Here is a 24,623-nt window from a genome sequence, read left to right on the forward strand (position 1 = left end):
GGTTGTTGTACAGAAATCAGCCTAGGGCATTAACCCTCTATAAAAGAGAACCATATAATATTGCAGTTGACATCAGCATGCAGCTAACCAAGAAGAGGCAAAAGGAATCAATTTCCACCTTAAGAAAAGCAAGGGCCAACGACAGGCATTCTATAAACTTCTTGTTCCTCTCAAGAAAACTGCCATCGACAGTATCCACCGACCTTTGTTAACTCTGAATTATACTTTATATACAGCAGTGACTTTGAATTAAATAAAATCCCCAGAATAAAACAATGGCTGGGAAGCTGATACTTTCGAATGTTTCTTTTTGAAAGGCTTCGGCAATAGGCGAAATCCAATACTGCTGTTATACTTGCAGAATAGCTCTTGATCCAGTGAAGGTGTCTGTCAATGCAAGAGAAGGGGAAGAAATTCTTGCCAGTTCTCCTTTCCCCACTCCAGGACTCAGAACACCCTGGAAATCTGTTTCAGAGGGTTGGGGGGGGGACCCTCCGAAACATTGTGGGCGAGAGTCAAGGGCCTGTAGGGAAATGAGAATAAGAGAAAATCATCTCTTCTCTTCCATTAGGGAATGACTCTCTTGGATCAACAGCCATTTCATGAGCAGAACAGCAGAACAGGATTTCACCTATTGTCTTGATAAATTGTTCAGGCCTCAAGATATGTGACAATGTAATAGTTAAGGTTATTGTAGGGCAATGGACCACCTGTCCTTTTTAATTTTGTGTGTGTAAATAATTATTGGGGGAACATGTTTACATGAAATTTTTACAGATAGCTGAGAAATTAACAGTGACTTCCAGTCACGTTTTTGGAAACCACGTGGAGGGAAGCCGCTTAGGGTGGCTGTTACAATTGGATGCAGGTGAGAAAGGACTTAAGCATCTTCTCCGCGACTGCTTCTCCTCTCTAAATAATGGTTTCCCAAAGTTGCGTTTCATACCTTTAAAAAACGCCATCACAACTCAGCCACGTAAGTTTGTTAATTTGTACGTAGCCTCTTAGCTCTAGTGATACATGTGACCAAAAGAGAAACGAACGTTTGGAACAAACCTATATTTACATTCTTAAGACCCACTTGCAAGGTCTTTTTAGGCTAGCAAGTACATTCTGGTTAGTATTTTAGCCCAGTATCACAAACCTTAGCACTGTGAGTTAATTCAGAGTTGCGTAGTTGTCTTTGTTTTTTCTGAGTCTAGATTTTTTTTAAGGTTACCAGCTGACTTCTGCCGAGTGCTATGATCTGAGAAGCAATAGAGTGGTCTCTGACCAATACTGCCACTACTACCCTGAAAACATCAAGCCAAAGCCAAAACTTCAGGAGTGCAACCTGGATCCTTGCCCTGCCAGGTAAGTCCGTTCACAATTTTGAGATAGTTTACACTGAGCAAAATCAGACCAGTTAATTTATTGTTTAGATATTGAGAGGATTGCAAATAGCTTGTTATCCAGCCGGCATGTACAAATTAATGTAACCACACTGATCGGAACATCTTGAATTGGGGCGGGGGGGGGGGGGGAATCCCAGGACATTTTCTGTTCTAGTATAGTAAATTAACTGGGATCTGATTCAGCATTTTTGAGGTAGATGTGGTGGACAACTCTTGAAAGAGTTGTTAATGTAGCTGATGTCTCTGAGTAGGCATGTTTTTTAGGATTGCACTGAAAAGTGGGATATTCAAAGTAATTTAGTTATGCACTTGGAAATTATATTTTTTGAATATATATATGTGTGAGAGAGAGATCAATAGCATACTGTACTTGTCCTTATGTTGTCGAAAGTTTAAGAAAGAATGAAGTCACTGAAAACTGAAAATATGCTCATTTTAGCACGGAGAAGGAGCTCCGCAGTTAAACTTACTATATATGCTTTCTAGGGGTGGTTACCTGGCAACAAAAACTAATTCACAACTTTGCAATTGCCCCAATTTTGAATGGTCTTCTTCCAGTCATTATGAAGCTGCATTTTCAGAAAAAGATAATTTTCATTTGAGCAAGGGGGGGTGGGGGGAGATATATCTATGGAAACATTTCTGGAGAAATGCTCGTCCCATATCACTGGCATTTATCCACAACTTTATCAATGAGGAGAAGGTGTGTTGGTTTGTGTTTTCATCAAGTGTTTCTGATGGTTGAAAGGAGAAAAATACTGATAGCAGTAGAATGATAACATAGATGAAATTCCAGCCACCTTGTATTATTGAATGTTATATTCTTCCAATTTGAAAAGGGCACTTCATGAAAATTAAGTATTGACCAGGGCTTTATTGCTTGTCACCTTTGACCTTTGATTAAATGTTCCCACTCCTTCTGCTGGGAACCTTATGGTGTGTTTCTGGTTTTGGTTGGGTTTTTTTAAAAAAAAAAATCAATTGCCAACACAGAAAAATAATGAGAATTGGGGCTCGTCAGAGCAGGGGAGAGACAGACTTCAGGCTTGTTGGATCTACTTTGGTTTTATTTTTCTAGAACCTCAAAGTCTAGCTGCCAGAATCAGATACAAAAGACATGCGATTAGAATCAAAGACGCAGGTGCCTCTGATCATATTCTGAGCTTGGGAATTTGTCTCTAGGACCTGACCTGAGCTCACAGCTTTTTAACACAAAAGCCCACTTCTGATAGATTTCTTTAACTCAGCCAGGGGTGCCATCTAGGAGGGGCTGAGGGGCCAAGCGCCCCCCAAAAAACAGATAAAATAAGAGCTCTGAGAATACAGTAAGCAGGGCATTTAACATTCAGTGATGTTAAACGTTTGCCTGAAAAGGATAAGCAATATGGAAAGAGATTGCGCAAAATAGAAGTTAACAATTAAGGCAGAATTGGCCTCCAGCAAAGAACATGACCACAAACCAGATTTATAATAAACCGTAGCACTAACAGGAGCAAGGAAAGCAAGCCTGTGCATTCCTCTGTTTTTCTGCTGTTACATCGTAATCGGCTAGCTATGGCCTGCCTGAGATATTGGTTGCAAGTAGCATGATAGCTCTGTGCCCTGGCCTGCCCAGAGCAACAGAAACAGGCATTATTGAGCACAAGATATGACTGATGTGCTGCGTACAGGTACAACCCGGTGTCTACATGTTGTGCCAGCCTGAATTATCAGGGTAAATAGAAAAGTGCATTTTCACAAATTTGCGAGTTGCAGTGTACCATAAGCAGAGGGAGACGCACGGCCGGCTGCTCAAAATGTCAGTGGTGCCTGCAAAATAAAGATTAAACATGCCTAGGTATTTATTTTTGCCATTCATTTTTAAATGTTTGCCTTTCTTGATGTTTATTATATTAGAGCTCACACACGCCATTTGTTTCTGGGAACTGATTTCAAAGCTGTTTTCCAGTTTGGTTTTTTATATATATATAAAACCTGACACTACATATACATAAATGTTAAGACAGGTGGCTGCATGGTGCATGCATATCAAAAGAAAGAGAAAAATAACTTCTGTGCAGATGTCAGGGGAAGTAATTTTTGCTCTTATACAAGACGGATCAACGTGAGGCTGCTGACATACGGATCCTGAAGGGCAGGAGTCCTTTAGATGCAAGAGTCTTCTCTTCCACTTACGGGACCTACCAGAATGAAGTTGGCTTAGTCATGTGACTGTAGTATAGGACCTTTCTCATAATTGCATTTGCTCTTGGAAGCAATATATATATCCTCAGCAGCGGAACCTGTTCTGAAAGAGCACTGCAGAATAGCCCCCCCAGCTAATTGGTTTAATTAATCAATTTTCACCAATATTAAGAATAAGCTTTACTCAGGCCCTTGATCTGAGTGGGTTTCTCATGTGTTTGCGCTATCCATCTTTTCGCTATTCACACTGCAGGCTACAGACAGGCGCCTGGGAGGTTGCATATGATAGGCAAATCACCTGGTTTTTTTTCCTTTTCACATTAATTATAGCCTTTATGCTAATGTTACTTAACTGTGCATACCTTTTAACACCCGGAATGACACTCCGTTACGCACCCTTTCTCTGCTTGTCCTAACAAAGTCATCTTGTGCCTTTATTTCAAATTCCTTCCATTGTACATACAATGCTAGAAAAAAAAATCCACCTACACATTTGACAAACGAAAATGATTCCTTCTAGCCTTTACATGCATAGGTTGGGTTCATCCATTTCCTGCTCACCCACCGCCCCGCTGAGTATCCATATTTGGCACGATCACGATGGCAGAGAGAAGACATTTGACCCACTAAAGACCAATGACTACAGTCACCAAAAAAAGATGGCGCTTCTCACTTGGTCACCACTGCAAAGCAGAGTTGGGAGCATGGGATTTGTAGTGGAGAAGCCATGGGGGGTATGCAATGTACTTGTGCCTAACCCTTTCCCCTGAATTCCTCACAGCCAATTTTCCTCCATGTGGGTTCTTGCGTTTGTGCTGGAAACACAATCTAGTGTGACAGAGGCTGAAAGGATGACTTTTGGGAGGCGAAAAGAGGTGCAGCGGGAGAGGCTAGAGCACACAACCCACAACTGTTCTTCTGCTGATCCTGCTTTGCATGTCAAAGCCTCAAGCCATCCCCATGAGAATAAAGGCACAAGGACACAGAATTTTAGGTTAATGTTAATGGGCAAAATTTAGGCCACAACTTGATTGGTTACAGCGGTATTGGCTCAGGCATTGGCATCAACAGACTATATCTGACTCCTGTCTGCCTTGCAGGGAGTCTGGTAAGGGTAAACCTCCAGTAGGGGGAGCCCCGCCGATGCAGATCGACTAGAGCATCCCCTGGGTTCCCGCTGGGATCATGGCATGGCCCTAGCCCCTCCCCAGGCTTCAGACAATATCCACACCCCCAGATTGGAATACCACAGAGGGGTATTCCAGTGCCTAACACAACGCTATTCCAATGCCTAACCACCAAACCTTACAAAGTTGTGACAATTGCCACAAGGTAGGTGAAAACAAAGTGGCCAGTGCCAATTTGCCAAGTGGAAAAAGTCCCACCAAGCCCCTCAACGGCGACCAACCGAAGTCCATAGCAAGGCCAGTGATGCAACCTGTACAACGGGTGGGAGGGCAGGAGATCTGCGACGTGAGGCTGAAAAGGGCCAGTTCAACAGCACGCTGTGGTTTAAATTGGTCCCAGCCACGCTCCCCAAGCCGCCTGATTGGCCGCTTGGCTAACTGGCATGGCCAGGCCTCCCCAGGGTAAGGCGGGACACAGTCCCGCCCCCCACACTGAGGGGGGAGGCTTGGTGGCTCACGCACAATGTGTCCCCACAAAGAGGTGGAGCCAATTTGCAGGAAAGCAGCATCTGTAACTATTGGTTATTTGCAGATTAGTTTGGCTGCAGAAGGTGTGCTGGGGAGACCATACATTCAAGAAACGCAAAAGTAACTTTTGCTTGGTTTAATAACAAATAACAAAAGCAAAAACTCCTTTTACACTAAATTACATTATATCAATAAGTGTGACCCATCCACCAGGGTACTGAGAGAGCTACTTGCTGATCTTTATATACTATACCCAACAGTTTAATTAACATAACTTAACAGCACCTGCAGGGACGCGGGTGGCACTGTGGGTAAAAGCCTCAGCGCCTAGGGCTTGCCGATCGAAAGGTCAGCGGTTCGAATCCCCGCGGTGGGGTGCGCTCCCGTTGTTCGGTCCCAGCGCCTGCCAACCTAGCAGTTCGAAAGCACCCCCGGGTGCAAGTAGATAAATAGGGACCGCTTACTAGCGGGAAGGTAAACGGCGTTTCCGTGTGCGGCTCTGGCTCGCCAGAGCAGCGATGTCACGCTGGCCACGTGACCCGGAAGTGTCTCCGGACAGCGCTGGCCCCCAGCCTCTTGAGTGAGATGGGCGCACAACCCTAGTGTCTGTCAAGACTGGCCCGTACGGGCAGGGGTACCTTTACCTTTACCTAACAGCACCTGCTATACTGCTTCACAGATGTAAAACTAGGTCATGTTATTTGCTCTGGCCCTTAAAGACAGACACATCTTGTGGAACAATAATGAAACCTAAAATTTAAAGAAACCATTCAACAGTAGCACGCAGTACAGGCCCACTGCCCTCCAGATTGAATTCTGCTGCTTAATTATTGACTGGCAGTCTGAGGTCTCATGTGGGAGCTTGCTTGCCTTATGAGTCCCAGTTGCAGGGCAGCTATCACAGCGGAAAGCATTCTACCGCTAACCGAAACTGCTAAGGACTCATATCTTGCAGGCATTGACAAAGAGTCTCTTCCCGTACACACAATGTGCCAAAATACTTGCCTCGTTGCTCTTCTGATCACGAATTTAGTGGAAACAGGAATACAGATTGACTGTGATATTTGCCTCATAATTGCTATCTATTTAAATACTTTTCAGCAACGTGATGACAGAATAAGAGCAAGGCAGTTAAGAAATTTCCAGCGTAACCTGCCAATTTGAAATGAACTGAAAAGACCTCTCTAATTAGTTAAGAAAACATCCTGTCAGGACTCTCTTCCAGCTTTACCTCCTTATCCGTAATGCAGTCTAATATGCAAGGCCCTTCCACCTCAGACTTGCTGAAAGAGCCTCAAACCCCAACAGAGGGGAGCAGCTGGGGTGGGTGTGTAGGTTGATCTTGAGCAGACAGCCACAGAAGAAGGGGTTAAGCACCTCATTTCCTCTTGCTTTTCTTCTGCTTGGAAAACTGCAGCCTCCCAGGGCTGCTTCTGCTTAAGAAAAAGTCATTGAGCTCTCATACACATTGGGGTGGAACATCTGGGGTGTACTGGGGCTTCCAGACGAAGAATCTGGAAGCACAGAGTGGGCCCGTGTTGAGTAGCCCCGGATGGTGTGCTCGCTTCCCTTGAGGTCCATCTGTACAACACAAAACATCTGCAGCAAGGGGGTCTGGTTGCATGTGCAGAGTTGTTTGCCTGGAATCTGCAACTCTGACCTTTCAGGAATGCTGCTGCAGCCCTGTGTTTAAGAGCCCCACCAAGGAGCAGTGTATATAACCTGCACCTGGATGCAGCCTAAATTCAGGGTTCAACAGACAGCACACAAAGATGATCAGCTCTATTTTAAATGTATTTCTGAGCCCCCTAACCTTTCATCACGTGCCCAGTGGTCCGGATGTTGCCTTCAAGGAAATTTGTGGCATCCCCGCACACTTGTCAAGTAGTTCTGCAAACTCGGGTTTGCTGTGGCCTTTACTGAATTAGGCTCTGGGCTCTTGCAGTTGCCAAAACAATTAACCCTGTGTTTTGGTATTGGGCTCCGGGTTCTTGGCTGACAACATAGCGGAGCGAAGGATTGGTCTCCAGCAGCAATGTGGTTCCTCACTGGCCATCTAGAATTTAGAATGCCAATATGCTACCACCTTAGTGTCTAACAAACCCATTTTTTACATTCAGCCTCCTCTCATGCAGCAGTACACATAGATGCAAACTATAAGCACTGAAGATCCAAACAAGAACTTAAAGAAAACCGATGCTTTCCTATTATTGATTTGTATTGTTTGCTTGCTTTATAATTTGTTGGGAAGTGATCCATTAGAATATGTACTTTTACCTCTCAGGCAATGTAGCCTTTTTGCATATTCGCTTCACTTTGCTCAGTCTTTGGTTTATCAATGCTTAGTTCATAAGCTAATGAGCTATGATGTCGTAAAGGGGCATCCCTGTAAATGTGGGGGATTAAGACTGTAAATTATAGCACTGGTGACCTGGAAACCACATACTGAACAAGGAGTGATCCAGGTTGTGATGGATGCTAGACCATGTGGACTAGCAGGATCACTATCATGCAAGAGAAGCATGAGTAGCCTGAATCCCCAACAAAAAGAAACTCCAGTGATGTACTTCCTGTTTGTGCTTCCTGTTTTCCTGTTAACTTTGATGTGTGGAAGCATCCTTCAACATTATGGTTAGTACAAAGATGGCAACATTTCTCCCACCTTGTTGAGATGTTATAATCGAATCCTACTGATCGACAGAGTCATTTTATTTGTCAACAAGTAATGGTGAATATGTCTCTTTTTGCAGCACAAAATCCCTACTTTTTAGGTTGACCTTTAAAATTTGGTGGTGGGCTTTATTTTTAGTGAGACAGAATAACTCCTTGCTGTTTGTGATTTGTAAGAGTTGAGAAACACTTCTTTTCCACGCACCAGGAATGGGGAATCTCTGGCTATCTGAATGTTGTTGAATTCCAACTCCCATCAGCCCCGGCCAGCATGGCCCACAGTCAGTGAGGATGGGAACTGAACTCCCAGCACATCTGGAGGCTCACAAGTTCTGCGCCCCTTCCCTACAAATGCAAAACACATCATTCTCTCCCTCACTTATTCATTAACTCTGTTGAGTTCAGTTTAAGAACATAACTGTTCTGCATTTAATAAATAAATCACTTTACATTGTGGGAGCCATATGAACTAATAGGTTAAAAAAATTGGTTCATGAAATATTTTGCAAAGTGAAATGTTGAGTGCCAATGTCAATTTTTGCTTGCTCCTTAGTCTTTGAAGCTAGATTTTTAGCCGCATGAGTAGAATGACATAATAATCTATTTAATGCTATGTCTCTGTATAATGTAATCATTTAGTGTTTATTTTATTGTGTGTACCTTCTACTCAGAGGGTTGGCATTATTGTTCCTAACAGTGATGGATACAAGCAGATCATGCCCTATGACCTCTACCATCCTCTTCCTCGGTATGTAAACCAGCTTCTCTATTTAACAAACATGCAGATATGTGCCTGTGGTTGATTGATACTCTTAACAGAGTGTGGTAGTGATCTGCAAACACGCTCTGGGCCTGCGGTCTTGTGTTTTGTTTTCATTGCTTCCTGCTTTTCTGTACACATGAGATACTGAAATCTGGATTTCTCGTGTCCTGGAGTTCTTGCAAAGAATGATAATCACCTATCACACAAACCAAAGAATCTTGTCACTGAAATATCCAATTGAGACTGAAATTAAAATGTCAAGCTGTTGGCCACCCTTTCTTTTCCCCATGTGGGCACATGTTTGGCACTTTGAGAGGCAGAGTTTTAACTGGATCTTTCTCAAAATGGCAATTACAGTCTGTTGATTGAAGGCAGTTCATTTAAGGTAAAGGTTTATAGCAACAGAGAGCATTTGTGTTCTCCAGAATTATTATTTTCACGTAATATGTTAAAAGTCAAAATACTGCCATTCAACTTGTTATATAATCAGCTATAAACAAGACCAATTAATTGAAAACAAATTCTGACATCTCTAGTTTTAACATAGCAATCCAGGTTATTACAGTTTAATTGCTAATGGGGCCAATAAAAGCCATTGTCTCAATCCATATTTCTTGACAGCATTTGGCGTTTTTGCATGACTCTATTACATTATTTCTCGCATATTCATCTTTTAAGCAACATAAATGAGTCTTAATTGGCTAGAAGCTTGTTATTTTATAATTTTGCGACTAAGGCCTTGCTCTTTAACAATTGCCAAATTGAAGCAGAATCTATTTAATTCTGTTTGGCTTATTGATGTGACTTATGCAAGTATTTTCTTCTGTGTGTTTATTCTGAGGCAACCGTGAGCCCAATTATTGAAGCATTCAGCCGATTACAAGCTTGATTGGGGAGAAACATCTGTGTGCGTTTGTGTGTCTGTAAGGCATATATTATGCTATTAAGATTAAAGTGACTGTGAAGGATGAATGGCTTGGTGAATTGTGCAGCACATAATTGCATTTCTCATTGGAATGCAAATGAATGGTAAATATAAAAAGTATGCTGCTATAGTTTTGTTCAGAAACTTAGAATGGCTAGGCTTCGGTGGGCTAAGTTGGCTGAGGGCCCCCACTTGAGACCAGCTCCCTTTTTGTTTGAGTTTACAGCTTTATTCGAACAATATACCTGGCCTCAGACAAGGTCTGCATAGTCCTGATCTCAGAGGTGCCAACTTCTCAAGAAGATTGAGGGGGCCCAATGTGATGTTCTCACATCATGTGTGTGACATCACGAGGAGCCAGGAGGAGGAGCCAAGTGCCCCATGAACATTGAGGGGACCTGGTCCCCTAAAACAAAAAACCAACAACAATGCCTCGGCCCTGTGGGAATGTTCAGGGTGGCAGGAGAGGATATATTGTTTATTGATATCCTTCCTAACTTGCGCTAGCAAGTTCCTTTACTTAGCAGAGTGCATTCCCCTTTACACAGCAGAAAACTAGTTGCAAACTTGTGTGAGTTTCTTAAGACAATATGCAATTCAGTCTGGCTTGTCCAGATTGAAATGTGTTCTAATATTTTCCTGGTAAGACCCTTGAATCCCTCCTAAAAGAACAAAGACACCACAGTCCTACTCATAAGCAATAAAAATAAAGTTTACTCACGATCAGGCAGAGCACAGTGTGATCCCTGAAGGCAGGCTTTAGGCTTAAATTTACAAACGTATAAAAACGGTTTACCCCATAAGGGAGATTCACCTAGTGATTGCAGGCTAGCAGTCCAGCAGTTCACAGGACGAAAGGAAGATGGAAAAGAAGGAGAGTGGCAGCATGTCTTGGCCTTTTACCAGGTCTGGAAAGGTCTTGCCCGCCTACTAGTCACATGCAAGAAGAAGGATGCTCCAGGCCAGGAGGAACAGGAAGTTTGACTGGCTGGACCAAACATTCCCTTACATGTCCACTCTAGCAAAACAAGGAATGCTGTACTTGACTGCTCCCAGTGGATTACATCCCACAGGCCCCTAGGAGCTGGCAACTATGCCTGATCTAGATGCTAAGTTCAAAGTATAGCCCAACCACACTTTAGCCTATGCAGACCTGCCTTGCAAACTTTTATCCACAATCACTAGCATGATGCCCAGCCCCACATTTAACGGAAGAGGAAATTAACGGCGCTGTGTCTCTCCCTCCATCAGTTTGCTTCTACTGCTTCTCAGTCAACAAAGAACTTCACCCACAAAGAGTGGTCTTGCATGGGAACTGGAACTGATGTAGAGAAGGGGAGGAATTAATTTCAGTTTCCACTTAAAGGCAATCTTACCTAAAACCAACTTTCCAAAATAATAAGCAAGCCCAAACAGAGCCATCCTTTCATGGTAAGAATTCACCTGTACAACACCTTGTTCATTACCCAGGTGAGGAACAACCACATTTTGAACAGACAACAGAACCAATGAGTGAATTATGTCCTATTACAATAGCTATAATAAATGCTGGGTCCCTAAATCTGGATGCTGGACTTGGAAATAGTTTCCTTGGTTCTGTGGTTTATTCAAAAGGTGGTTATTCCTCACCTGGGCAACAAAAAAGGTGGTGTAGAGATGAATTCTTACCACACTTTGAAATTTGCACTTCTGCAAATTTTGCAATGCAGTTCTCCAGCCAAGTAATATATACAAAAAAAATCTATATATTAAACTAAGCATTAAAATGCATATATGTCTGTTAAAAATAACATACAGCAATGCATTACATTAGGGGAGATTGCATTGCAAAAATTGTATATTGGGCAAAATAGCATATGGAAAGTTGTTTATTAGAATAAATTTGTGCTAAAATGCTGATGGCCTTTCATGAGGACTTTAAACAAGAAATCACAAACTATTGTGGAAATCTAGAGAACTGGATTTAAGTTTGGGAAAATTAGGAGCTTTTCCAAGAAACTGAAATTGAAAGATTCATGTATCCCTAACCAGAAGTAGGTCCTATTGAATTTGGGGAGGCTCACTTGCAGGTAAGCGGTGTTAGGATTGTAGCCTAAGTCCTTTGTTGGTTTCACATTAACAATAGCCCTGTTCAGATAGTCGTCACATTCGTCCACTCGGTGTGTGGACAGGGAGGTGGGACTGTGCTACAGGCCATTGCCACCAGTGTTGCACATTCAATGAAATGTCTGAAGAGGGAAGTCTCTGTGTTTACAACTTTGTGTACATAGGCTCTCCATCAGATAGGAAACCATGTGTCATCAAAATTCACACTAGCATGGGGACTCTGCTGCAGATGTACTGCTCACTGCATAGATGTCAGTGCTAGTGGTTTGGGCTGTAAGCATGCCCCATGCATTGAGTGTGCATGTGACCTGGGAAATTGCTTGACATCAAAAAAATGAAGATCATGGCCACTGGTCCCATCACCTCCTGGCAAATAGAAGGGGAAGAAATGGAGGCAGTAAGAGATTTTACTTTCTTGGGCTCCATGATCACTGCAGATGGTGACAGCAGCCACGAAATTAAAACACACCTGCTTCTTGGGGGGAAAGCAATGACAAACCTAGACAGCATCTTAAAAAGCAGAGACATCACCTTGCCAACAAAGGTCCGTATAGTTAAAGCTATGGTTTTCCCAGTAGTGATGTATGGAAGTGAGAGCTGGACCGTAAAGAAGGCTGATCCACGAAGAATTGATGCTTTTGAATTATGGTGCTGGAGGAGACTCTTGAGAGTCCCATGGACTGCAAGAAGATCAAACGTCTCCATTCTGAAGAAAATCAGCCCTGAGTGCTCACTGGAAGGACAGATCCTGAAGCTGAGACTCCAATACTTTGGCCACCTCATGAGAAGAGAAGACTCTCTGGAAAAGACCCTGATGTTGGGAAAGATGGAGGGCACAAGGAGAAGGGGACTGAAGAGGACGAGATGGTTGGACAGTGTTCTCGAAGCTACCAGTATGAGTTTGACCAAACTATGGGAGGCAGTGGAAGACAGGAGTGCCTGGCATGCTCTGGTCCATGGGGTCACGAAGAGTCGGACACAAATAAACGACTAAACAACAACATGACTGGGTCCAGCTAACGTAGTAATTAGCAACTGTATAGGCTGCTGGGCCAAATCCAGACCCAGCATTGAGGGAATGCTGTCTGTTCCTTCTTCCCACCTGGTTGCCAACACAAAAAGTATAGCTGGATGTGGGAGTCGTAGCTGCATCCACAATAACTGTACTTGCCCGCTGGCTGCATGGAAGGGGTTAAAGACTGAAGGCTTAGCACACTAGCACCCAGGGCAGCCCTCTACTTGCTGACCATTGACTCAAAGACTTAACTGGAAACCCCTCTGCCAGGAAAGAAACTGACAAAGGTACTTTGCCTTGAGACTGTTCCCTTTCAGCTCCATCGCTGAGCACGGCACATACAATATGGTGTAGCTGCACTTGGTGTCTCAGGCAGAATCTAGTAGTGCCTGTGACACACACACCACTGCCACATTCCAGACTGCAGGAACTGTGTTCTCCTGGCAGTAATATCTCACCATTCGAATATTGCGGAAATGCACTGCCCCTGAGAAATGGTGATTCAGGGAAGATGCGTAGGCGCTGATCAGTACGCAACGTTGGAATGCGTGCCTGGTTGCTTGCAACAGTTTCTCCCATTTTCAAACGTGCCCACAGACCCGTAAAGGTGGGTGACCCCTGCCAAGGCAAACTGAATCCACAGATTTATTCTGTTCATGTCATGCTGTGAATTCTTTCACCAGCTAAATAATTTTGTCCTTGTTAGGCAGTCAGGGGTGAAATACTGGCTGATGTAATTGTTCCAGCAACCGACATGGTTGTGCTTTGCTGCTGCTGCTGCTGCTAGAAAAATGCCAATATATCGTAAGATGCATGCAGTGAGAAAGCTCAGATGCTCAGCCTTTTCCTTGACTGGCATCTTGTTTTGCAGGTGGGAAAGTACCCCGTGGACCGCCTGCTCTTCTTCTTGCGGCGGAGGCATTCAGAGCCGCACAATCTCTTGCGTGGAAGAGGACATCCAGGGGCTCGTCAGCTCTGTGGAAGAATGGAAGTGCATGTACACTCCCAAGATGCCCATTGTCCAGCCTTGCAACATCTTCGATTGCCCCAAGTGGTTGGCTCAGGAGTGGTCTCCGGTAACCGCTTTCTTTAAATGCATATATATTACAGTCATACCTCGTGTTGCATTTGCTTCAGGTTGAGTGTTTTCAGGTTGCGTCCCGCGGTGACCCGGAAGTACCGGAAAGGTTTACTTCCGGTTTCGCCGCATGCGCAGACGCTCAAAATGACGTCACACGCATGCGCAGAAGTGGCAAACCGCGACCTATACACCCGCAGATGCAGGTTGTGTTCTGCTCAGGTTGCAAACGGGGCTCCAGAATGGATCCCGTTCACAACCAGAGGCACCACTGTATATTGCAGCATTGCCTATTAGCCCTCTTAGTTCTATAAAGCCCTGTGATGCATTTCACGAATGTGATCAACAAGGAATGAGCAAGGGTAGATTGCTATTATGATAGGTTATTATTATGAAAAGTGGGATACAGCCTCTCTTTAGACTACCGTGGCTGATGACAGCGAGAGCTTAAATGCTCAGCAGAAGTTTACCATGCAGAATCCCCCCTGGAGGAAAATTCAGTGGTACCTCGGTTTAAGAACAGACTGGTTTCAGAACGATTTGGTTTACAAACTCCACAAAACCGGAAATAGTGTCTTGGTTTGAGAACTTTACCTTGGTCTAAAAACAGAATCTGAACAGTGGAAGGGCACCGGCGGTGGGAGGCCTCATTAGGGAAAGCACGCCTTGGTTTAAGAACGGTTTTGGTTTAAGAATGGACTTCCAAAATGGATTAAGTTCGTAAACCGAGGTACCACTGTACTTGACACACACACACACACACACACACACACACACACACACCCGGAGAAGCACATTGAGATTCTGAGTTTGTAAAATAAATAAATAAAAACCTGTGTTTATTCCTTGATTGGAGAGATCCCCAGTTCTAGCTAACTTGCTTGCATCTCAGATGGAGAGAGATTCAAGCGTCCCTCTGGTCACAAGGGAGGCATGGAGAAGAAGGGAGAGGAAGTGAGGTTAGGTCAGCAAACCCTAAGAGTATCAGTATAACACTGAAGGAATGTCAAGAGATCAGCACAGGAACAGCAGTCTAGGAATCTTGGAGGTTGCTCTCTTATCTTCTATGCAAGTATATCAGCCCACAGGGCAAGCAGGACTGCACCTGGCACCTCCAACAGTCTCCATATCATTATCCAAGGCCACCTTTCTGTAGAGAGGCTCTGATCTCACCTGGACTTCTTAAAAAAAGTAGTTGAAGGAGCAGAGCCTACTGTATGTAGTTCACCATTCACCACTCCAAAAAAGCTTGACATCGCACTGATTACCACATAACATTAAGTGCTTTGCCTCTGTACTAAGCCAAAGTGACTACAAATGAAAGTGATGAAGTGTTAGTAAGCACAGCAACTTGTGGCTGCAAGCCAAATAGCCAGTACTGAGATAGCGAGCGAGTGAGTGACAAAGAAAGAAAGAAGGGGAGACGACCTATCTACCAAATAATTATGAACAATCCAAACCATCATATTCTCTTGTTCCTTCCTCTTAACTCAGAATGCCAGTCACACACAAAGCACATGTTGGGAACAATAAACCATTGCTTGTGGCCAGTGACATAGCATGGGTTGCCAGTGTCCGAGGCCACGAGGTGCGGGGTGGGAGGGAAAGAAATGGACAGAGTATGCATGCACATTCAACTGCCTAATGGTGTCCACATCACGCAGCAGATCATATTCCATTGTCTGGAGAGGTCACTTGCTGGTTTGCATGGAGAAGCTGTTTTCAATGGAGCCCAGCAACGGAAGCACGCAGCTGTATTGAGGCAGCACCGGGTGCTGAATTTTTGCACCCCTAACAATTTTACGCCTAGGGCAATCACCTCTGTGGACCCCCCATGCAACGCCACCATTAACGGCTAATTGGGATTAAGCAGCATGCTAGCGTATTCTGCCCTGTTGCTCTTGCCCAGGTATGAGCGGAAGAAATAAGCTGTATGTACATGGTTTGTTGTTATGTATAAACCATAGTTGTGGTTTGCTTCTTCCTAACAAACCATGATCAGAAAGCCAGGATGGGTGGATGGTGTTGTTCCGGTTCGGATTGCTAATTGTCCATATGGGCAAGCAGGGTTCGAAAAGGGAGGCAGAGTCTGGCTATTCAGGAATATACTTTTTTCATTGTTTTTTCCTTTCAGTGCACAGTGACATGTGGCCAAGGCCTAAGATACCGAGTGGTTCTGTGCATTGATCACAGAGGGATGCATACCGGTGGCTGCACTGCTAAAACAAAGCCTCACATCAAAGAAGAATGCATCGTTCCCACTCCTTGCTACAAGCCCAAAGGTAAAACACAGGGCAAAAGAATCCTTGCCTCCTTTTCTCTCTCCCTCCCTCTAAATACATGTATACTCCTCGCCACCCGAGTGGCAGGACATTTCCACCAGTAAGTCGGAAGTCTGAGAGGTGATGCCCTAGGTTTAATTTTAGCCAATATAGTGGAGTAGGAGAGCTGTGGGGGGGATTCACATCTGGCAAGCAATGCACCCCTTGGGTCTCAGATAGTACACGGGTAAAAGGTAAGGTAAAGGTAAAGGACCCCTGGACAGTTACATCCAGTCAAAGGCTACTTGGGTTGTGGCGCTCAGCTTGCTTTCAGGCCGAGGGAGCCGGCGTTTGTCCACAGACAGCTTTTCGGGTGACTAAACCACTTCTGGCGCAACAGACCACCGTGATGGAAACCAGAGCGCACAGAAACGCCGTTTACCTTCCTGCTGCAGTGGTACCTATTTATCTACTTGCACTGGTGTGCTTTTGAACTGCTAGGTTGGCAGGAGCTGGGACAGAGCAACAGGAGCGCACCCCATCGCGGGGGTTCGAACCGCAGACCTTCTGATCGGCAAGCCCAAGAGGCTCAGTGGTTTAGACCACAGTGCCACCTGTGTCCCTGTACATGGGTAAACGAGTCTAAAAAGCCCAGGACACAAATTTTCACATCCCTCTAGCAGCTATAGTGGCTTATTTACCAGAAGTACAGTGGTACCTCGCAAGACGAATGCCTCGCAAGACTAAAAACGCGCAAGACGAAAGAGTTTTCCGTTTTTTGAGTCATTCCGCAAGTCGAATTTCCCTATGGGCTTGCTTTGCAAGACGAAACGTCTTGTGAGTTCTTGCGAGTTTGTTTCCTTTTTCTTAAAGCCGCTAAGCCGTTAATAACCGCTAAGCCGCTAATAGCCGTGCTTCGCAAGACGAAAAAACTGCAAGACGAAGAGACTCGCGGAACGGATTAATTTCGTCTTGCGAGGCACCACTGTAGTATTTAGCGTTAACTCTGAAAGTGTGTATATTCTGTTCTGACTGCACTTAGCTTCCTAGAGCAACATCAGGGTCTGAGATGATACCGTATCATGTCATCACCAAACAAGTTGCAAACGCCATGATAATTGTATTGTGTCAGACCAAAGTTAAGATCAGCTCAACAACTTGCAAAGTCAGCAAATTTGCTTTGTTTTATTTATTGTAACATTGTTATTGTGTTTTTACACCCTGCTTCTGGGATTGGCTGCCTCAGATGCTAAAGTCAAATTATAGAGTTGGAAAGGACAGCAGAATGCCTTGGGCTGGCCTTGAGGATTTGTAAACAGAATGTGACTTAATATGTCTCTTTCCCTCTCACCCACCAAGGCATATACACACCATATTTTACAGGCATCATGCAGGCATCTCTACAGGAAAGCACCATATGTGGGGGTTTTTTTTGTTTTTGTTTTACAAGGCTGTACAGTTTTTTAAAGCAATAAGGCCTGACTTTCCATTACCATAAAAATAAGTATACTGTGTATAAACAGAAATATCTCTTTACATATTAGAGTTAATGAACATGGTAAAATACAGATTAAGCTAAGAGCTGCATTTCCACATATATAACATCAAGTGGTACCACTAAATATATCTGAATAGAAATCTGGCAAGTAATGGTTGGGGAGGAATCAGGGCATAATGACTTCATTATCCTCTTCCTCTTGTCCTCATGCCCATAAATCTACTCCAGGAAAATTCATCACAGGAAATGTGAAATAGGATTACAGGTTATAGTCACTGTGTGTTGCCAGAATTGCAACGGATAGTTCAATCAATGTGAAAGACTGTATGAAAAATGTTGAATGCACAATCTATTGGAGAGGTTGTTGGTAAGGGAAGGGGGTTGTTGCTGTTGGGTTTTTTGCATCTTTATTTTAAAGCTTGTTGTGTGAAAATCGTTCAGCCTGGTTGTGCATTTTTAAATGTTCTATTTACAGTTTATTACTACTTTGTCATGTTGTAGTTATGCATATTTTCATGCTGTAAGTCGCTTTGAGCATGATTTGAACTGTGGGAAGGAAGCATGGAATAAAAGTATGTATGTATGTATTAATTTCCTGTTCTGCTCCGTGGCAGTCTTCTGTGCCTGGAAGAAAACCTGGGGCCCTAAGCAGCAGGGAATGCCCTTATTGAATCCTTAGGCTGGGTATACGTCCCTATAGTAGATCCATCATCAAAAGATTTCATCTAAATTTTGTGTCTTGCAGCATCTAAAGCTTCACCTGCCCAGTCCATACACAAGCAGAAAGGGGAGGGTTAATAGAGTTCACTCCAAATTGTATTCCCTGCATATGTTAAATTCCACTTTTGAAGTTCTCTCAACCTTCAAGAGAAGATTTTTTGGGGGAAGTGCAATGAGCTATTGGTGGGAGGTTCAGAAAAGCCGCGTTCCATATGGACCCAGGGTTCTTAATTCTAGGATTCAACATAAAACAGATTGGGCTTACTCAGAAACAACTGCATGTGTCGAATTGCCAGAATTGGAGACTCTAATCAGAGCAATGTTGCTCATAAGTAGCAACTACCGTATTTTTTGCTCTATAAGAAACAATTGGTTAACTTAGTTTATTAATTACCGTATTTTTTGCTCTATAAGACTTACTTTTTCCCTCCTAAAAAGTAAGGGGAAATGTGTGTGCGTCTTATGAAGCAAATGCAGGCTGTGCAGCTATCCCAGAAGCCAGAACAGCAAGCGGGATTGCTGCTTTCACTGCGCAGTGATCCCTCTTCCTGTTCTGGCTTCTGAGATTCAGAATATTTTTTTTCTTGTTTTCCTCCTCCAAAAACTAGGTGCGTCTTATGGTCTGGTGGAAAAATACGGTATCTACAGCTGCTGTTTTTCTAGCTAGCTTGAATATGAGAACTGTAAACTGTTGTTCAAGTGGATTTGAAGGAAAAAAGGGCCCATGTAGGGTTGTTTCTGGGTCATGAATTTCAGGGAGGAAATGGTCATGTAGGTGGATCACATATTTCCAGCAGCCTGCTGTAGTCAGAGAGCTTGGGAGCAGCGCTGTAGCATCCAGTGATCTCCGCAGAGATCAGTAGGTCCCTGGGGATGGTTTTCTGTTCCTTCAGGGTGAAGTCACCCATTTGTCATGGGCTCAGGTCCTCAGGTCTAGCCTTGAAGGGCCATTGCAAGTCTGGTTTGCTCCAGTTTACTCTAGCCAAGTCCAGATTTATGTTCCCAAGGGAGTATATTTTGGCTCCTAAAGTGAGTATTTTATTAGATACTTCTAATGTATATTTTTGGTACTGATTTTGGAGGGGAAGGGAGAGGTCGGGATACAGAGCAGCGCTGTTTTGTATCAAAAATGACAGGGAAAGTATTCAGCTCATTCTTCGAATTCACATAGTTGATGAACTGATAAGCTCAAACTGGAAAGGGCATCACTGAACTATTTTTGCATTTGCCTGTTTCTTCAACTATCACTCATCACATCTGGATTTTCTTGAATGTCATAATAAACCATCAGAGTGGAGTTTAGTATATATATATTTTCTTCAAGTTATTAAAGTGAGGATACAATGGGTATAACTACACACACATCTTTGACTAAGCAATGCAGGAATCTTCAGATCTGTTAACGTGAACTTGGGGCTATAAGGCACATTAAAAGGAGCAGGAGGAAATGTGTGCACCTGTGTATTTTCACTTCCTGCCACTGCTTACAAGTGAAAACAAAACCTCATGTCTCCCACAGGGGAAGATCCATGACTTCTGTGTCATGAAGCCCACACATTCCTCTGGCAGAAATGTGCAGAGCACACACACAGAGAGAGAACTATTGCAGACGTAATACTAAACCAGTGTTTAGTGTAATGAAACTGAGCTTCAGGCTCGAGCCCATTGGTCTCCTCCAATACGTCTGCAAGGAGGAGTTTGGAAACTTCAGCTTGCGTTTTAGATCAGCTGCATCTTAACCATAGTTCAGATTAACCAGAGTTTAGGATTTGGATGACACACTAAACCAGGGTGGCTATCCTGTGACTCTCCAGATGTTGTTCCCCTCCTGTCACATCCCTATTGACCATGCTGTCTGGGAATGATAGGAGCTGCAGTTTTGCATTGTTTGCAAATGAGGCTGCAGAGACTTACTGCACCCTGTCCCCAGAGACAGAATGTGCTCTCCACAAACACTGTGGTCATAGTGACTAGTGTCTTGCTAGTATGAAATAAATGCAGCACACAGAAAATCGGTGGATTGATTTACCAAAAAAAAATAAAATATGTGCATGATATTACAGCGGCATATTTGCTATTTACCTGTAATTATTCCCGCAGAAAAACTTCCTGTTGAAGCTAAATTGCCATGGTACAAGCAAGCCCAGGAATTGGAAGAAGGAGCAATAGTATCAGAAGAACCAACGTGAGTATGGTTTTCTGAAACTGGGATGAGGTCAGGAGTTGATCAGTGCTTTGAAACTGTATTTTACTTTAAGACTAAGTGTGGTGCATTTTGTTACATTCCGGAATGGAGTTAAACCCCATTGAAGTTAGGATATTTTCCATACCCCATAATCCTGCCCTTAACTTGAAAGTCTTCCTGGCTGATTTGTGTCTTCTTGCGAGGAGTTAAACCACAATTAACATGATGTAGCTCTAACAACCGAGTAAATTGATTCACAGAGGGCTTATTTTTATGACCCTCTAAGCTTGTAGCAGCTGAGGTTTTTAATCAAGTTGTGCTGATTTTCACTCGTAGCCAAAGTGGTTTTGTGCATGCTGATTGAGTTTATTTATTTTGGTTCGTGTAAACTGGTGAATAAGAGCTGACTCAAACTCTCCGTTGCGGAAGCAGTGCAAAACCTCTCGCATAACTGTATAGTTCAGGCTTCGCATGAGTTTGAAAGCACACACAAACATCAAAACTTGCCGCTTCCAGCCTATGCTAGCTCAGAGCCAGCCTAGATATCACATTCATCACAGAAATGCCATGTTTACAGCAATTCATCTTGTGAACTCTGGCCATCGGATCTGAGATTTCCACACACCCTGCACTCCCAAGGTTCATGGGGTGCTTTCACCAAGTAAATTTTCATTTCAGAAAATGTCTCTCACTTAAACATTTAGAGCAGCTTTTCTCAACCTGTGGGTCCGCAGATGTTGTTGGACTACAACTCCCATCACCCCTAGCTAGCAAGGCCAGGGCTAGGGATGATGGGAGTTGTAGTCCAACAATATCTGGGGACCCACAGGTTGAGAACCACTGGTTTAGAGGTTCCCACCTTGAAATATGAAATGGGACACGGGTGGCACTGTGGGTTAAACCACAGAGCCTAGGATTTGCCGATCAGAAGGTCAGCGGTTCAAATCCCTGCGACAGGGTGAGCTCCCGTTGCTCGGTCCCTGCTCCTGCCAACCTAGCAGTTCGAAAGCATGAAGTGCAAGTAGATAAATAGGTACCGCTCCGGCGGAAAGGTAAACAGCGTTTCCATGTGCTGCTCTGGTTCGCCAGAAGTGGCTTGGTCATGCTGACCACATGACCCGGAAGCTGTCTGCCAGCTCCCTCGGCCTATAGAGCGAGATGAGCGCCGCAACCCCAGAGTCGGTCACGACTGGACCTAATGGTCAGGGGTCCCCTTTACCTTTACCTTGAAATATGACATTTTACTTAACATATTTTTCTGTGTATAATACCCCCCCCATGTATAAGACGCCCCCTATTTTGGGGGACTACATTTTAAGAAAATGGGGGGAAATGGCCGAGAGTTGTTGAGCTTTTTTGGTGGGGTTGCCCTGAGTTGGTGAGCCAATCCAAAACAGCCCTTGCCGCAGACACCAATTACCCACCCAGTCACCAGTGACAAGCTGCTGCTCATGGCTGAAACAAAACACCCGTCTCCCCTCTGCACTATCCGTGAATAAGACGAACGCCGATTTTTAATATTCTTTTTGTGTAAAAATAAAACAACCCTCATCTTATACATGGAAAAGTACGGTAATCAAACATTAAAAACTAAAGAATGTCATTGATTCACCAAGCTAAAATATTACAATTTATCCAGGGTGGGGTGGGGACTGAAGAACAAGCCCTGTAAGACTTTCTCATAAGGTTCCCTTCCATTCCTACTGTATTGAAATGGGAAGTGGTTTCTCACGGGATGTTGATAAATGCCAAATTAGACGTGAAGTATATTTTTTCATGCGAAAGGCTGGGCTCGATGAATCCCAAGCCGGAATTAAGATTGCCGGAAGAAATATCAACAACCTCAGATATGCAGATGACACAACCTTGATGGCAGAAAGTGAGGAGGAATTAAAGAACCTTTTAATGAGGGTGAAAGAGGAGAGCACAAAATATGGTCTGAAGCTCAACATCAAAAAAACGAAGATCATGGCCACTGGGCCCATCACCTCCTGGCAAATAGAAGGGGAAGAAATAGAGGCAGTGAGAGATTTTACTTTCTTAGGCTCCATGATCACTGCAGATGGTGACAGCAGACACGAAATTAAAAGATGCCTGCTTCTTGGGAGAAAAGCAATGACAAACCTAGACAGCACCTTAAAAAGCAGAAACATCACATTGCCGACAAAGGTCCGTATAGTTAAAGCTATGGTTTTCCCAGTAGTGATGTATGGAAGTGAGAGCTGGACCATAAAGAAGGCTGATCGCCGAAGAATTGATGCTTTTGAATTATGGTGCTGGAGGAGACTCTTGAGAGTCCCATGGACTGCAAGAAGATCAAACCTCTCCATTCTGAAGGAAATCAGCCCTGAGTGCTCCCTGGAAAAGACTCCCTGGAAAAGACCCTGATGTTGTGAAAGATGGAGGGCACAAGGAGAAGGGGACGACAGAGGACGAGATGGTTGGACAGTGTTCTCGAAGCTACCAGCATGAGTTTGACCAAACTTCAGGAGGCAGTGGAAGACAGGAGTGCCTGGCATGAGCTAAATGGGGTCACAAAGAGTCGGACACGACTAAACAACAGTATATTTTTTCTTTGTTTAAAAGCAGCCACAGGGGAGAAGGGCCACCTAAGCATTTTCCTCGATGCTACTTTTTCAGCCACTATCACCTTTTCTCAAAACTGCTGCTACTGTGAAAGGGACAAGGCTGGCCCTAATATTAGGCAGAGTAAGGCAACTGACTCTGTTCCACTTCTCCCTCCTGTGGCCCCTAATCTGGACAGCTGTCCCAGATGTGGCGCAGGATTCTACTCCTATCATCAACGTTGAAGTAAAATTCAAACATCAGCCCAGTTGGGTTCTGAACATTGAATTAGGATGGAGTGCCATCTGCTCCTTTGCCTGAGGCGGCCAAATGTCTTGAGCTGGCCCTGGGATTGGGGAAAAAATTAACGTCTTCCTCATGGTGTCAGAAAGGCAGCAGGATTTGTGCAAGCTGCTTCAGCTGTCCTTTAGACTCTGAACCTTTCACATTCCAAAACACATTTAGCTGAAACATATCTAGCCTTCCTGGAGACAATTTTTGGTTTTGATTGATGTTAGAGCCATATTTTCATCTCATAAAATTTGTCTTTGAGATAGTAAAGCTTCCATGCTGGCATGGCTGACCTGAAATCGCGCAAATTTTAATTGAAGCCATGGGGAAACAGTGAGGAAATGTACAATATTATACTCAAGATCATAGTTATGTTTATATTTATTTATATGTATCGTATGTAAATATATATTTGTCAGCTGTTACATGTTATGATGAAGTTATACTTCAGAGCTATTATATATTTCATATGTGCCTTTTGTTCATTTATAGCCAAGTGCCAGATACATGTTTGAATCTGTTTTTATTTATTTTAATTTGGAAGCCCAGTTTTTGGATTTCTGCAGTTTTCTGTCTACTAGTAAACCACTTTTCTAAATACGTATTTAACAAACTATAATTACCCTTCAGTTGTATAATGGGAACTGGGCAGTGTCGGGGTGTGTGTGTGTCAAACAGGGATCACGTTGCTTACACTGGAATGGGATGATTTGAATCATAGCCCATATTTCTGCTGCAGAGCACTAAAAAAATAAGCTAGAAGAAGCCACAACTCTAGAAGAAGTCATGATCATGGACTTATTGACAAAAGTCTGGATCTGAATGTTGAGAATTAATGTTGGCGTTGCTTCGTGAGGGGAAAATAACCTCCCCTAATGCTTGGTGTTGAATAGTTATTGCATTCTTTTAAAAATGACAGCACAACAGATTTCTGAATAGTGGCACAAATGGATTTTTGTAAGGATTTTTGTAAGGATTCTGGGATAAGGTACAACAGAAAATATGGAATATAATTATAATGTATTTTGGACAAACGGCAATTGAAGGAATTATATACAGCCTTGGACGGGCGGGGGGAATGAAAGGAATCCCAAGAACTTAAGCAGAGATTTTATTTGTACTTATCAGCACCTTTTTATTCAGCAGATCTGTTTGCTTTACAGAGTTGTTTCCCCAGCTGTAAAATGGAGACACAACTCTGTAAAATAACATCACAATGTTTGAGTGGATTAAGTCTTCTTTGATAGAAAAAGAGATATTTATTATATTTCATTCTTTCTTTGGTCTGTTGCGAAATGCCTTCTTCACAATTA

The 24,623-nt window shown here is 43.5% G+C and overlaps 1 protein-coding gene across 4 annotated transcripts in view; it reads left to right on the forward strand.

Moving 5' to 3' along the window:
* The window catches only part of ADAMTSL1 (ADAMTS like 1), a 478,676-nt gene that overhangs the window by 340,037 nt on the left and 114,016 nt on the right, over positions 1-24,623 (forward strand). For all 4 annotated transcript variants that reach the window (XM_053371804.1, XM_053371807.1, XM_053371806.1 and 1 more), the window contains 5 exons: positions 1,215-1,353; positions 8,601-8,651; positions 13,584-13,788; positions 15,925-16,072; positions 20,370-20,454. In XM_053371804.1, coding sequence (XP_053227779.1) covers positions 1,215-1,353; positions 8,601-8,651; positions 13,584-13,788; positions 15,925-16,072; positions 20,370-20,454 — 628 coding nt within the window. The remainder of the gene's footprint in view (positions 1-1,214; positions 1,354-8,600; positions 8,652-13,583; positions 13,789-15,924; positions 16,073-20,369; positions 20,455-24,623) is intronic.

The sequence above is a fragment of the Podarcis raffonei genome, chromosome 17, assembly GCF_027172205.1.
Source record: "Podarcis raffonei isolate rPodRaf1 chromosome 17, rPodRaf1.pri, whole genome shotgun sequence".
Lineage (NCBI taxonomy): Eukaryota > Metazoa > Chordata > Lepidosauria > Squamata > Lacertidae > Podarcis > Podarcis raffonei.